Source organism: Aquarana catesbeiana, linkage group LG12 (genome assembly GCF_042186555.1).
Source record: "Aquarana catesbeiana isolate 2022-GZ linkage group LG12, ASM4218655v1, whole genome shotgun sequence".
In the NCBI taxonomy this organism is placed as follows: Eukaryota; Metazoa; Chordata; class Amphibia; order Anura; family Ranidae; genus Aquarana; species Aquarana catesbeiana.
Genome location: NC_133335.1, coordinates 225,860,362 through 225,875,523, shown reverse-complemented (window position 1 = coordinate 225,875,523; position 15,162 = coordinate 225,860,362). Strand labels below are relative to the sequence as shown.

Sequence of the window (15,162 nt, the reverse complement as noted above, 5' to 3'; positions counted from 1 at the left end):
AGAACACTGCACCCAATCGTAGCCCCTCACAGGACACTACACCCAATCATAGCCCCTCACAGAACACTGCACCCAATCATAGCCCCTCACAGAACACTGCATCCAATCATAGCCCCTCACAGAACACTGCATCCAATCATAGTCCCTCACAGAACACTGCATCCAATCATAGTCCCTCACAGAACACTGCATCCAATCATAGCCCCTTACAGTACACTGCATCCAATCGTAGCCCCTCACAGTACACTGCATCCAATCATAGCCCTTCACGGAACACTGCATCCAATCGTAGCCCCTCACAGAACACTGCATCCAATCGTAGCCCCTCACAGAACACTGCATCCAATCGTAGCCCCTCACAGAACACTGCACCCAATGGTAGCCCCTCACAGAACACTGCATCCAATCGTAGCCCCTCACAGAACACTGCACCCAATCGTAGCCCCTCACAGAACACCGCACCCAATCGTAGCCCCTCACAGAACACCGCACCCAATCGTAGCCCCTCACAGAACACCGCACCCAATCGTAGCCCCTCACAGAACACCGCACCCAATCGTAGCCCCTCACAGAACACCGCACCCAATCGTAGCCCCTCACAGAACACCGCACCCAATCGTAGCCCCTCACAGAACACCGCATCCAATCATAGCCCCTCACAGAACACCGCATCCAATCATAGCCCCTCACAGAACACCGCACCCAATCATAGCCCCTCATAGAACACTGCACCCAATCATAGCCCCTCACAGAAGCCTGCATCCAATCGTAGCCCCGCCCCCTCCTCTCTGTACTGCGAGAACCGCGAAGCAGCAAAACGGGCGGGAGGGGCCTCTGTCTCCTCCCAGAGTTGGGCGGAGCCGGCGCGGTGGGCGGGCCGCGCAAGGCAGTGTGGGAGGAAGGCCTCAGCCGCCATTTTCTTGGTCGGGTGGTGAGCGGGGAGCTCCGGGTTGTTCGCCATGTTATCCGCCGCGCAGCTGCTGGACGAGTTGATGGGCCGGGACCGGAACCTGGCACCGGATGAGAAGAGGAGCAACGTGCGCTGGGATGACGAGAATGTGAGTCCGGGGCTGAGCGGGGGATGTGAGCGGCCTGTGTGTGTGTGTGTGTGTGTGTGTGTGTGTGTTGGGGGGATGGTCTCCTGCGTGGTGAGGAGAGGGAGAGTGGATGTCACGTGGTGTGTTTGTGAGAGAAGATACACGGGTCACTATGGCTGTGTACTGTATAGGGGGCGTGTCTTACCAGGGCCCCGCCTCTCCTTATATTGATGCGAGTGACCTGCCATGGCTCCTCCCATTTATATATCATTGTACTGGAATTACATTATTGATGAGGCTCCTCCCAATTTGTAGGAGTGACCTGTCATTGGAGTTGTCAGAGCTCCTCCCCTTTGTGCTCAGTGTTCCTCACTAATATAATGTATGGGCACTAGGGTGCCCACGTGTCCCGCATTGCCCGGGACTGTCCCGCATTGCCCGGGACTGTCCCGCAATAAGGATGAGCTCCGGTGTGTTCGCACAGCCCACGTGCAGAGCCCGCCAGGAAGTCGGCGCTGCGCTAATCACAAGCAGTGAGACATTGTCCCGATGTGCGGCTGCAGAGATCGGGGAATGTCTCCCTGCCTGTGATTAGCGCAGCGCCGACTTCCTGGCGGGCTCTGCACGTGGGCTGTGCGAACACACCGGAGCTCATCCTTATCCTGCAATTGCCATGTCTGGTCCCGGCACCTTCATTCTGGGACAGTACAGTGTCCCGGAGTGAAATTGAGGACTCAGCCCTACTAACTAGTAACTACATTTCCAGAACTGGTTGCTAGGGCCGGCCACGCCTGGTGTTTAGCAACCAGTGTTGTCACAGACTCTCGCTCTCTTAGACCCCTTTCACGCTGGGGCGGTTTGCAGGCATTATTGCGCTAAAAATACCGCCTGCAAACCGCCCCTAAACAGCCTCCGCTGTTTGTTCAGTGTGAAAGCCCGAGAGCTTTCACACTGAAGCGGTGCGCTGGCAGGACGGTGAAAAAAGTCCTGCAAACCGCTTCTTTGGAGCGGTGAAGGAGCGGTGTATTCACCGCTCCTAAACCGCTCCTGCCCATTGAAATCAATGGGACAGCGCGGCTATAGCCGCGCTGTACGAGTTTCGGCCGCCAGTGGGGATTTAAACCGCACCGCTAGCGGCCGAATACAGCCGCAAGAACGACGGTACAGCAGCGCTAAAAATAGCGCTGTTGTACCGCCGACGCCCCCACCGCCCCAGTGTGAAAGGGGCCTTAGTGAGGCCGGCAGCGAGGCCCATGCCTAGTGCTGCACTGCTGTCTCCATCCACCTCGGCACCTTCTCCTTCTGACACCTGAGGCAAGCAGCAGGGACTGGTGTGATCGTCTATCCAGATAGTGTCTGAGTGTCTCCTCTCTCCACCCACCTCCCTGTCCGGCGCCTGGCGGCATGCAGAAGGGGTGACAGCAGCTGGGACTGGTCGTCTGGTGTCTGTTCTGTGTGCTGCTACTGGATCAGATCGACGGCTGCCCAAGTGCCCGACTTCTCCTTCTCTCACCCACAGCCCGACTCACTGTCCACACTGTGGACAGTAATGTGAGGTGAAGGTGACAGAGGGGAACATGGATGGCATTGGCAAGTGACATGGCTGCGGGTGGCAAGCGGCACACTGCATCTGGTGGCAGGCTATGGGTGGAAAGCAGCACACTGCATCTGGAGGCAGGCTGTTTGTGGAATGTGGCAGGTGGCATGCTATGGGTGGCAAGTGGCACACTGCATCTGGTCGCAGGCTATGGGTGGCAAGTGGCACACTGCATCTGGCAACAGTGGCAAATGGCACACTGCATCTGGTGGTAGGCTACGGGTAGAAAGCAGCACACTGCATCTGGAGGCAGCTTGTTTGTGGAATGTGGCATGCTGCATCTGGTGGCAGGCAATAGTGGCTGGTGGCAAGTGGCACACTGCATCTGGTGGCAGGTTATGGGTGGCAAGTGGCACACTGCATCTGGTGGCAAGTGACAAGCTCAGGGTTCCCACTGATTCTGCATTCTGGTGAGCTGAACTATTTCATTATATATTACAATGTAGTAATAGAAATAATGTGGTTTGATCATCCTGACACCAAATCAAGAATGATGTCAGGATGATTTAGGTGCCAACACCAGCCATTCACCCCACAAATCACCCCCCCACCGAATTCACCATCAACCCCGAGACTACACCCCCCCCCCCTCATCTTTTTTGGACAAGGGAGGTGTGCCTGAATGGCAGTTTGGAAATGTGTTCACCCTAGTGAGCACCCCTCTCTATATACAGAGGGGAGGCAGGGTGTGCTCTCTATATTCAGGGGGGATGTGTACTCTCTCTATATACAGAGGGGTGCACGAAGGAGGCAGTGTGCTCTCTATATACAGAGGGGTGCACGGAGGAGGCGGTGTGCTCTCTATATACAGAGGGGTGCACGAAGGAGGTGGTGTGCTCTCTACATACAGAGGGGTGCACGGAGGAGGCTGTGTGTGATCTCTATATACAGAGGGGTGCACAGAGGAGGCTGTGTGTGATCTCTATATACAGAGGGGTGCACGGAGGAGGCTGTGTGTGATCTCTATATACAGAGGGGTGCATGGAGGAGGCTGTGTGTGATCTCTATATACAGTGGGGTGCACGGAGGAGGCGGTGTGTGCTCTCTATATACAGAGGGGTGCACGGAGGAGGCTGTGTGTGATCTCTATATACAGAGGGGTGCGCGGAGGAGGCGGTGTGTGCTCTCTATATACCGAGGGGTGCGCGGAAGAGGCGGTGTGTGCTCTCTATATACAGAGGGGTGCACGGAGGAGGCGGCGTGTGCTCTCTATATACAGAGGGGTGCACGGAGGAGGCGGCGTGTGCTCTCTATATACAGAGGGGTGCACGGAGGAGGCGGCGTGTGCTCTCTATATACAGAGGGGTGCACGGAGGAGCCGGCGTGTGCTCTCTATATACAGAGGGGTGCACGGAGGAGCCGGCGTGTGCTCTCTATATACAGAGGGGTGCACGGAGGAGGCGGCGTGTGCTCTCTATATACAGAGGGGTGCACGGAGGAGGCGGTGTATGATCTCTATATACAGAGGGATGCTCGGGGGAGGTGGTGTGCTCTCTATATACAGAGGGGTGCACGGAGGAGGCAGTGTGTGCTCTCTATATACAGAGGGGTGCACGGAGGAGGCAGTGTGTGCTCTCTATATACAGAGGGGTGCACGGAGGAGGCAGTGTGTGCTCTCTATATACAGAGGGGTGCACAGAGGAGGCAGTGTGTGCTCTCTATATACAGAGGGGTGCACGGAGGAGGCAGAGTGTGCTCTCTATATACAGAGGGGTGCATGGAGGAGGCAGAGTGTGCTCTCTATATACAGAGGGGTGCACGGAGGAGGCAGTGTGTGCTCTTTATACAGAGGGGTGCACCGACTGGGTCTATATTTGTAACCATATTAAATCCTCACCTGGTGCACTTGTTGTAATGCAGAGTGACATGTCCTGACCTCCCCCAGGGGGCGCTCAGCTGCTGGTTGCTGTGTCTTGACATTTCCTGGATTTCCCTCCCACCTGCTGTCATTTTCTGCCCCAACTCTTCAGCCAGCAGTACCAGCCAATCACAGATCACTTTTTCTGAACTGGAGTTGGTAATATCCTAATAATAAAGGACTGGTCACATGACCAGATCAGCCTTCCACACACCGCCATTGGCTCGCCAACCATATGCCCCAGAGATATATTTCCCCCACACACACACACACACACTGGGTAATGATGGTAGTTTTGGTTATTGGAAGGGAGCGCTCCGAAGTAAACTGAACATCCCACAGTTACACTGTATCATCATAATGAACAATGATCGTACGCCGGCTCTGCGATCGGCAGCTGGGAATTTCCTGGCTGTGCCGACTGCTTCACCAACCATAAAATTCCATCAGCGTCACCCCCTCGGGGCGGATTAAAGCCATAAATGTCAGAGGTGACAAGTTCATCTCCCCTAATACCAGATGATGGATGTAGGCTGTGTGTGAGCACCTGTCATGTCTCCTCATCCACCTGCTCTGCATGGTGCCAACATCTACTTTCTTTTAAAGTAGAACTAAAGGTAACACTTGTTTCCATTTTGGATAGAGGAAAGGGGGGGGGGGGGTCATAACCTCTGTCAGGTTTTTTTTTGTCATCTGTGTCCCATTGGGGAGTTTTCTCTTCACTTCCTGTCCCAGAGCTGCAACAGGAAGTGAGGAAATCACTCCAAAGTGAGAGAATCCCAAAACTAGTGTCCCCATCGGAAGATTTCCCCTCTATTGCTTTTCTGGGGGCGAGCCAACATTTGGTTTTTTTTTTTTGTTTGTTTTTTTTTCTTTTACTTTCAATAATAGTAAACAGGACAAAAAGGGTGAATCTTCTTAACGGCGGCACAGACGGCAACAAAAAGCTGAAAGGGGGTCTAATTCCTCTCTACTCTATAAAAAAAATTAAAAAAAAAAGTTTTGCCTTTTTAGACGAACTTTAAATCTAGAGTTGCAGCATACACTTTTATTTTACATCAGCATTGAAACATTTAGTTATTGACATTCCAGTAGAGACTTGATCTCCTTTCATGGTGTAAGCGCTGCCTGTCTCCTGGTTGTCTCTTTCCACAACTTCCTGGATTCTCTGCATGATTTCCAGCTTCTTACCTGCCATTTATCTTTTGACTTATAAGACTACATATACCAGGGTACCTTGCTGCCTGCAGCTGACTCCGCCTCCTGAAACTCCTCTTTTCAGCTCCTCTGTGGTTGAGAAGGCAGGCTGTGTGAAATCTGCGACGCTGAAATGCATTTTCTCAGGGCATAGGGAATACTTGTCACTGCATTGAAGTAGTTCTAAAGGCTCAAGGGTTGACACTTATCTACAATGTAAAGTAGTGAGTGTACAGCTTGTATAACAGTGTAGATTTGCTGTCCCCTCAAAATAACTCAACACACAGCCATTAATGTCTAAACTACTGGCAACAAAAGTGAGTACACCCCTAAGTGAAAATGTCCAAATTGGGCCCAAAGTGTCAATATTTTGTGTGGCCACCATTATTTTCCAGCACTGCCTTAACCCCCTTGGGCATGGAGTTCACCAGAGCTTCACAGGTTGCCACTGGAGTCCTCTTCCCCTCCTCCATGACGACATCACAGAGCTGGTGGATGTTGGAGACCTTGCGCTCCTCCACCTTCCATTTGAGGATGTCCCACAGATGCTCAATAGGGTTCAGGTCTGGAGACATGCTTGGCCAGTCCATCACCTTTACCCTCAGCTTCTTTAGCAAGGCAGTGGTCATCTTGGAGGTGTGTTTGGGGTCGTTATCATGTTGGAATACTGCTCTGCGGTCTCTGAAGGGAGGGGATCATGCTCTGCTTCAGTATGTCACAGTACATGTTGGCATTCATGGTTCCCTCAATGAACTGTAGCTCCCCAGTGCCGGCAGCACTCATGCAGCCCCAGACCATGACACCCCCACCACCATGCTTGACTGTAGGCAAGACACACTTGTCTTTGTCCTCCTCACCTGGTTGCCCCCACACACGCTTGTCACCATCCGAACCAAATAAGTTTATCTTGGTCTCATCAGACCACATGTTGAGAAGGACTGACTCTATCAGTCAGTCATGTAGATTGGTAGGGTGTGGGCAGAGGGAAAGAATTTTGTTTCCAGAGGTACGTGCCCAGTTTGAAAAAGGTGGTGATGAGCCCTGTTATGGGCTTGGGCTGCTACGTCGGTGTGTGTCTACAGTCGACTCCGGGTGTAATGTAGAAGAAATAAGGATAAAGGATCAGAGGTAATTCGTTTGTGTTTTATTTGGAGTTTCAGCAATAAAGAGGCCAACGCGTTTTGGGGGACTTCATCAGGGCTGCTAGTAAAAATAGTCATGGATTGATCCTGTTGGAGGGTGCCTTTGGCACATGGATCTGGACAGTTAGAAGTCCTCAGCGCTGGATGTGTGTTCAGAGGCAACAATGACGCGTTGGCCTCCTTTTTATTGCTGAAACTTCAAATAAAATACAAACAAATTACCTCTTTGATCACCGGGCGCTCCTTTATCCTCGTTTCTTCTTCAACAGACCAGAGGACATGGTTCCAGTAATCCATGTCCTTAGTCTGCTTGTATTCAGCAAACTGTTTGCGGTCTTTCTTGTGCATCATCTTTAGAAGAGGCTTCCTTCTGGGACGACAGCCATGCAGACCAATTTGATGCAGTGTGCGGCGTATGGTCTGAGCACTGACAGGCTGACCCCCCACCCCTTCAACCTCTGCAGCAATGCTGGCAGCACTCATACGTCTATTTCCCAAAGACAACCTCTGGATATGACGCTGAGCATGTGCACTCAACTCCTTTGGTTGACCATGACGAGGCCTGTTCTGAGTGGAATCTGTCCTGTTAAACCGCTGTATAGTCTTGGCCACCGTGCTGCAACTCAGTTTCAGGGTCTTGGCAATCTTCTTATAGCCTAGGCCATCTTTATGTAGAGCAACAATTCTTTTTTTCAGATCCTCAGAGAGTTCTTTGCCATGAGGTGCCATGTTGAACTTCCAGTGACCAGTATGAGAGAGCGAGAGCGATAACACCAAATTTAACACACCTGCTCCCCATTCAGACATGAGACCTTGTAACACTAACGAGTCACATGACACCGGGGGGAGGGAAAATGGCTAATTGGGCCCAATTTGGACATTTTCACTTAGGGGTGTACTCACTTTTGTTGCCAGCGGTTTAGACATTAATGGCTGTGTGTTGAGTTATTTTGAGGGGACAGCAAATTTACACTGTTATACAAGCTGTACACTCACTACTTTACATTGTAGCAAAGTGTCATTTCTTCAGTGTTGTCACATGAAAAGATAGAAGAAAATATTTACAAAAATGTGAGGGGTGTACTCACTTTTGTGGTATTTTTCATAAGGTATGTTTATAAATCCTTCAGACTGATGGGGATATTCTAGAATTGGGAATTCAGTGTGGATGTGAAGATTTATTTTGCAGTTTGACCATAGATAACAATGTAACTCTTTTCTCTTCGGCAGGTGTGCAAGTATTACCTGTGTGAATTCTGTCCGGCAGAACTGTTCACAAACACAAGATCAGACCTAGGTAGGTAACCGCGTCCGGAATGCAAATTGTGAACGTAAAGTTATCACGTTTCTGGTGCTGAAATTCTCGCAGACTGCCAGTCATCTTACTGATTGATCCTTTAGGGCCTTAGCGGTGCAAATTTGCTGCAAATCGGCACCGCATCAAAATCGCAACCCGTTCACGCAAAATGATTGCTGAGTGTATGTTTAGTTAACGACAACCCGCAATCTGTTTGCAAAATGTGATCCTATTTCAGTGCGGACAAAAAAAAGGGTCCTGCATGAGTTTGGTCCGTATGCGATGCAAATTCAGCGGTTTGTATTGCTGAATTCGCATTGCACAGACACCGCATGTCATCTGCAATGCGGTGCGAATCACATGCGATGTCTGACATCGGACTAGTGCGAAGCGGCCCTTAGGCCTCGTTTGCACCATGGTGCAGATACTTCTGTTTCCCCGGAAGGGCACAAAAAACATCGGATCTCTGTGCCCTGTTCATACCGCGTGCGGATTTTTTCTGCGCAGGTACCTGCAATATCTATGCACTTTTCTGCACGGGAAAAATCTGACATAACATCAACATTTTTGTGACAAGGGCGCTAAACTGACGCGCATGAAATCTGATGTTAACGTGCATTTAAACTTGATGTCTCTGCAAGTGAAATCTGCGTGGTGTTCCCATCAGTTTTCATACCCGTATGGTGTGAATGAGCCCTTACTTCCTGTAACTGTCACTGTTGCTGGACAGTTTGCCACTGACAGACTGCATCATAGATGTCATTTTTTTAATTCTATTTTTAGTGGCAGTTTAAAATGGTTGTAAAGGCAGAAGGTTTTTGTTTTTTTTTTTTTGTATATCTTGGTGCTTTCTTTGCATTAAGATAAAGAAACCTTCAGTGTGCAGCAGACCTCCCTCTCTGTCCAGCGATGTGTACCAGTGCCTTGGCCACCCGCCCCCTCCTTCTTATTGGCTGCTACACAGCAGCGGCACCATTGGCTCCTGCTGCTATCAATCATTCAGTTAGCCAATCAGGAGTGAAGGGGGGGGGGGGGTCGAAGCCACTCCGTGTCTGAATGGGTTGATGGAGCTGCCCATAGTGCAGATGGGAGGGGTCAGAGGCACCAGCAGGAGACACCCGAGAAGAAGAGGATCTGGGCTGCTCTGTGCAAAACCATTACACAGAGCGGGTAAGTATAACACGTTTGTTATTTTTAAAGAAATAAAACTTTAGTATCACTTTAAAGTGAAACTTTGTGACAAAAGGTGTGAATGTTTTTCTAAAGCAGGTCTCACGCAAAAAGAGAAGTCCTGCTGGTTTGCATCCTACCCCCCCCCCAGCCTGTAAGTTAAGCTGGCCATACGTTATACTATTTTCTTGTACAATTTGTATACAATCTCCTTTAGATTTACATTCAACTAGTGCAAGGGCCTGCCTGACTGCATACAAATTGAAAGTGTTTAGGTTTGAGCTCATATTATATGGTTTTTGGTAAATCTAAAGGAAGATTGTATAATGTATGGTAAGCTTTACGGGGGGGGGGGAGTTTGGGGAGTGAATATTTTTATTGATACCTGCTCCAACTTCCTCTATCCCCACCCAGGCAAGTATGACGCCCTGTCCCCTCCTGTCCTGCAGCCTCCTGGGATACTTCATATGTCCCAAGAGGCTGCAGGACCATTCAGAGAGCTGCACCACCTCCTGCATGCACAATAGGGAGATGGTACTAGTTTCTCAGGAAGCTCCCTTTATCCTGGATGGTGGCACAGGGGACCTGCAGCAGTTAAAAAAGGAAAAAAAAAAACGGCTGCGGGAAGACAGCGTTGGACTTAAGGCACTGTTAAGTACCTGTTTTTAAAAAGTATTTTGTACCTGCTGACTTTTAAAAAAACAAAAACTGAAGTTTCTTTTTAAAGCGTAACTTTGTAGAGGCAAACGTTTTATTTAAAAAAACAAAAAACCTTATACTTGCCTGCTCTGTGCAGGGTTTTGCACAGTACAGCCTTGATTTTGCTCTTCCTGGGGTCCCCTGCCGCCGTTCCTGGCTCCTCCTTTCATACCCTCCTACAGAGTGCCCCCATAGCAGGCCGCTTGCTATTGGGGGCACTCGTGCGAACTCACTCCTAAGCCAGCTCTGTGTCCTTAAGACACAGAGCCTGGTTCAGCCTCCCCAACAGCCGGAGCCAATGAGGTGAGAGAGAGCCTCTGCTCTTGTGCACATCGCTGGATCGAGATTGGGCTCGGGTAAGTATTTTGGGAGGGGGCTGCTTGCCTTTTATGCAGTGCTGGGACAAGGTCACCCAGTGCCCCAGGGCGAAGTTTGCAAACTGGCCCCTGGGTGATAACATTTGAATTGTAAATTGAAAAAAAAAAGTGGAATCGGGAATAAGTAAAGAGTGAAAACATGAAGGCGGTGGGGTCGTAAGGGCCTGTTTAGCATGTCTGCATTTTATCGCCTCTGGACTGCATTGCACTGGAAATGGGGCACAAATAAACAATTGTATTCTATATATGCCATTGCAGTGACTGGCTTTTCCAGTGTGAAAATAAGCCAGTTACTGCAGTAGAGTGAATGAGCCCCTGCAGTGTTAATAAAGAGCAGAGAATGTGCAAGGTAAATGATGGTCACAGGATAGTTCCAGAATAGGAAAAGCTAAAAAGTAAGCTGTAATGGAAAGGGTGCCTCCTGTAGCATGTCCAGGCTGAGATGGGGAGGCTGCAGTGAGGTTTGCTGTGGGGAGAGCAGAGGTCATAAGAAAAATGGAAGAGATAAGGTGAATGGGGAGATGGGCAGGAAGATCTGTGTAAGGAGGATAGGAGGAGCAAAGTGAAAGTAACTTATCTTAAACAAACATCAGGAAGGAGAGCAAGCTGTTGCAGTTAACCCATAGTTGAAGCGGCTAGAACAGAGCAGGAGGGGAATAACAGCCACTTCCGTCTGCCAGGCTGGAGAATCATCTGATGCTCCCAGTGCCCCCTTTTCACACAAATTAACACGGCGCTCAGGGCAAGTGCCCTCTCTGACCACCCCTTGTACCGGCACTGCTTCTATGCATTAAGGTAAAAATAACCTTCTGCTGTTTGAACCACTTTCACTCAAAAAGTGGAGCACTGAGGTGTCGGAAAGTATTGTGTACCGCCATAGCCAGCAGCCTATACAAATCAATGACAGGCTGTCAGGCGCTGTTGGCTGTACACCTATAACCAGTCATTTGCGTGGTTACACATATACAGGGATGGGTAAGCGGCCCTGGATGCCAACTCTGGACTTCCCGGCATTGAGATACGCTGGATTTTGGTGCTGTAGGCTCAAATGCGTCGGTGTATATGAGCCCTTGCAGTGCAGCCACAGTGGTGCTTCTGAGATCCAGCATACTTTGTGGTGAGGTGAGATGATCCTGGAGTTTAGCCTTAGACACGGTATGACATTTGTGTTTCTCACCTCTTTACAGGTCCGTGTGAAAAGATCCACGATGAAAACCTCCGCAAACAGTGAGTGGTGTTCTGTATTTTTTTTTTTTGTTTTTCTTTCCATTGCTGCTTTTGCCATGTTGTCGCTGAGCTCTGTGTGCCCCCCCCCCGCAGGTACGAGAAGAGTTCTCGCTTTATGAAGGTGGGATACGAGCGCGAGTTCCTGCGCTATCTGCAGAGCCTGCTCGCCGAGGTGGAGCGGAGGATACGGAGGGGTCACGCACGGTTGGCTCTATCCCAAAGCCAGCAAGCTGCCGGTGTAAGTGTTCATATCTCCTTTCTCTTTTTTTTTTTTTTTTTTTCCTAAAGGAAAAAGATGTATGTGTACATAAAAAGAAAAAAAAAAAAAAAAAAAAAAAGGCAGGGGGTTGATGAAGCCCGCCTTTTAGTTACACAAAACCACAGTTTTTTATTCTGCACCATTACAACCTTTTTTTAGCTGCTTGTGTCCTAACAACCAGTGACCTCATTGGTTAATAAGGACATTGGGTTCCTGCACAGCATCCATGTTTGCCATCCCATGCCCCTCTTCGTCAGCACTGGGGTCATGTTAGCTGGGTAGGGGAGAGAAAACCGGGAAGAAGAAATGTTGGAATATTAATCAGTACTAGTGTGCAAAGGTGTGTTTGCTTTGAAAGAGTAAGTCCTCTATAATGTTGGGTGTCCTACATGTATGGATGTTTCTGCATTATGTGAAAGGGTTTAGTATTTTATTTTATTGTTTTATATTTTAGAATGGGGTGTCTTGACTGAGGGAAAAAAAAAAACAAAGTTGAGAAATGCTGATCTAGGGCATGCAAGAATAAAAAGTTTAGCTCCAGCTTGAGAGTACATCCCGTATGGATAAGCAGACACAATCTGACAGAAAGCATGAATGAACTACCATGGAGCTCCACAGCGCCGTGATAGTTCATTGAAAACTACAAGCCAGCAGCTGCAAAGATGGGACTTGTAGTTTTCCATGCACAGAGCCCTGTCAATCATTGACCCAGCCGGAGCCCTGTGTTTTTTTTTTTTTTTTTTTTTTTTTTTTTAATTTATTTTATTTTTTTAAATTGTGACTGCTAGTGGGGAAGAAGGTCCCCCCGTCAGCTGTCACAGTGGGAATCGGGGAGGTGCAGGGGCCGGTCCGTTCGTAACATGTTACACCCTGAATATGGGTGTGACAAATTATGACAGGTGAACTTATCCTAAAGGATAAGTTCGCCTTTTAAGAGCAAGTTCCACATTACACCCATAATTCAGGTGTAAAATTCTACAGATCTGCCTCCTGCACCCCTGCTTTTTTTTTTTTTTTTCTTTTTTTTTTCCACCCACTCCCCTCCCTTGTGGCAGTCTGTGGGTTATCTTCTCCCCGTTTCTGCTGTCCCATTTTGAAAATGGCGCAGCTCCGCCCACACAGCAGCATCATTCATTCACAGCGATCAGTGAATGAGAGAACTACAAGTACTGCACTGTGAGGGTGCTGCTGAGCGCTCTTAGTTAATTCACAAGCCCTGCCGCTATCGGAGGTACAGGCTGAAAGCTGCAGAGCTTATCTGCAGGAGCCTGACATTACTCCCCTGATCAGGTGTGCAATGCTTTTCAGGCTCCTGGGGGAACAAATAATGAATGCACTTTTTTTTTTTTTTTTTTTTTTCCTCCCTGCAAAAATATGTGCATTCATTTTTCCCCCCCAAAAGATTAACATTTTATGATGGAGCAGCCAACAGAGAGAGATCCTGTCTGGGATTATTGGCAGAATGGACCTGTTGTGTATAGAAGCCTAGAGGTGTGTGTGTGTATATATTATATATATGTATGTATATATAATTTTTTTTTTTTTTTTTTTAGACCATGTATGTTACACTCAGACAGCATGTAGCAGATGGCATAGTGGCAGTATGTTGCTGAATACCGGCTTTTGCCTTTTGGCATTATTACTCCTTCATACCGCCCTTCTCCAAAATCTTTGCTTCAAGAGAGTTAACGCAAATAATAGCTCATTAGAGTAGCATGACCTGCTGGGGTTCCTTTTATTCCTTACAATTTCCCTGCAGCCTCCCACCTGGGGGATATTCGGTTTCTGGTTTGCTGCATGCTTCAATAAACACATTTTATGCTTTTATCCTCCTAATGAAGCAGATCGGAGAAATATGTTGGGCCACTCCTGTTCAACAAATCGGCTCTTGTTACTAGAGGAACACCGCTTTCCCAACAATGGTTATTTACTTTTGTAAATAACCATTTGTATTTACACATTAGTTTTTTTTTTTCAGCTATTACCAGGTTAGAGTTACACAGGGGGCCTGGGGCTAGAATCACTACTCTTGCAATGTTCACATTGCCCATGTGTGGTGTGAATAGTTTCATTCACCTTTGCACGCAAACACGGGTGGACGAGGACGCTTAAAATTTTTTACATTTGTTTTGTTTTAAAAAAAAAAGTGTGTTTTCAATTTTTGTCTTTTTTTTTTTTTTTTTTTTTTTTTTTTTTAATTTTTTTTTTATCAACTTTATTGCTATCACAAGGGCTGAACAACATCCCTTGTGATAGCGTTGCCAGTGACAGGTACGCTTTTACTGAGAGATCTGTGCGCTGCTTGACCCCCATATCTCTCCTCTGCCCTTAAAAGCATAAGATTATACCAAGACCGGTTGATCTGATGCTTTCACAGGCCAGGAAGTGCCTGTTTATATTGGACTGAAACTGGATGTGACAAAATGCTCATCACTTCCGGTTTCTTGCACCATAGAAATGATCTGGGAGGTTTAGGTCATCTCTATGTTCAGCAGGACGAAGCGCTGGCTTCAGTCCCTGGCTCCCCCAGTGGGATGGTAGAACCCGTGAGGGAGGGGGGCCCTTCCGATGCCTGTGAAAATGATCCAGCGGTTTATAAGCCGGTAGGACTACTTTTACATTTAATGCCCTTAGCCAGCTGGAAAAAAAAAAGATACCGGGGAATACCTGTAGCTGCAGGCATCATCCCGACTGGTGTTAGAACAGCTGACAGCCAGAGAATCGGGGGGGGGGGGGGGGGGGGGGGGGGTTATTCAGAATTATAGGGGGTGGTGGAGTGCTGTCTGTGCGGGATGATTGGGGTGATCTATAGTGTCTGGTCACTCAGACAAATTTACATTCTATTCCACTAAAGCTCTCTCGTGGTTTGTAAATTTTTGTTCTGAATCTTGATTCAATCTTCATTTCTGTCTGAAACATCTTTTGTGTTTTTGTTTTTCATCAGTCTGTTGGTCCAGCCGGAAAGAACGAGGAGAAGGTTCAGGTCCTGACAGATAAAATCGAGGGTCTGTTGCTGCAGGTGAGGCGAGAATATCATTAGAAATGTAATGCAAATGGTGATTGGTTGCTAGGTCTGGTCACCTGCTCCTCCATACCCGAAAATGCTAGATAATATTGCTGGCTGCAGGTGGGGCAAGGAGCTGAGCAAAGCAGGTAAGGTAAGTATATTGGAGTTGTGGAATGCCCTTTTCATAGGCACTGTCACTTTACCCCCTCCCAGTGGCGCTCCGCTGCTGTCTCAGCCAATGAGGAGGTGAGTTCTGGGCAGCCGAGACTCTCCTGCAACATCACTGGATCTAGAT

At 48.5% G+C, this 15,162-nt stretch overlaps 1 protein-coding gene across 2 annotated transcripts in view; it reads left to right on the top strand.

Moving 5' to 3' along the window:
• Positions 1-866: 866 nt before the first annotated feature.
• The window catches only part of LUC7L3 (LUC7 like 3 pre-mRNA splicing factor), a 39,983-nt gene continuing 25,687 nt past the window's right edge, over positions 867-15,162 (top strand). The window contains exons 1-5 of one of the 2 annotated variants that reach the window (XM_073606802.1): positions 867-1,058; positions 8,062-8,128; positions 11,562-11,601; positions 11,695-11,839; positions 14,805-14,879. In XM_073606802.1, coding sequence (XP_073462903.1) covers positions 960-1,058; positions 8,062-8,128; positions 11,562-11,601; positions 11,695-11,839; positions 14,805-14,879 — 426 coding nt within the window. In that variant the 5' untranslated portion in view covers positions 867-959. The remainder of the gene's footprint in view (positions 1,059-8,061; positions 8,129-11,561; positions 11,602-11,694; positions 11,840-14,804; positions 14,880-15,162) is intronic. The other variant, XM_073606801.1, reaches the window with a different exon arrangement.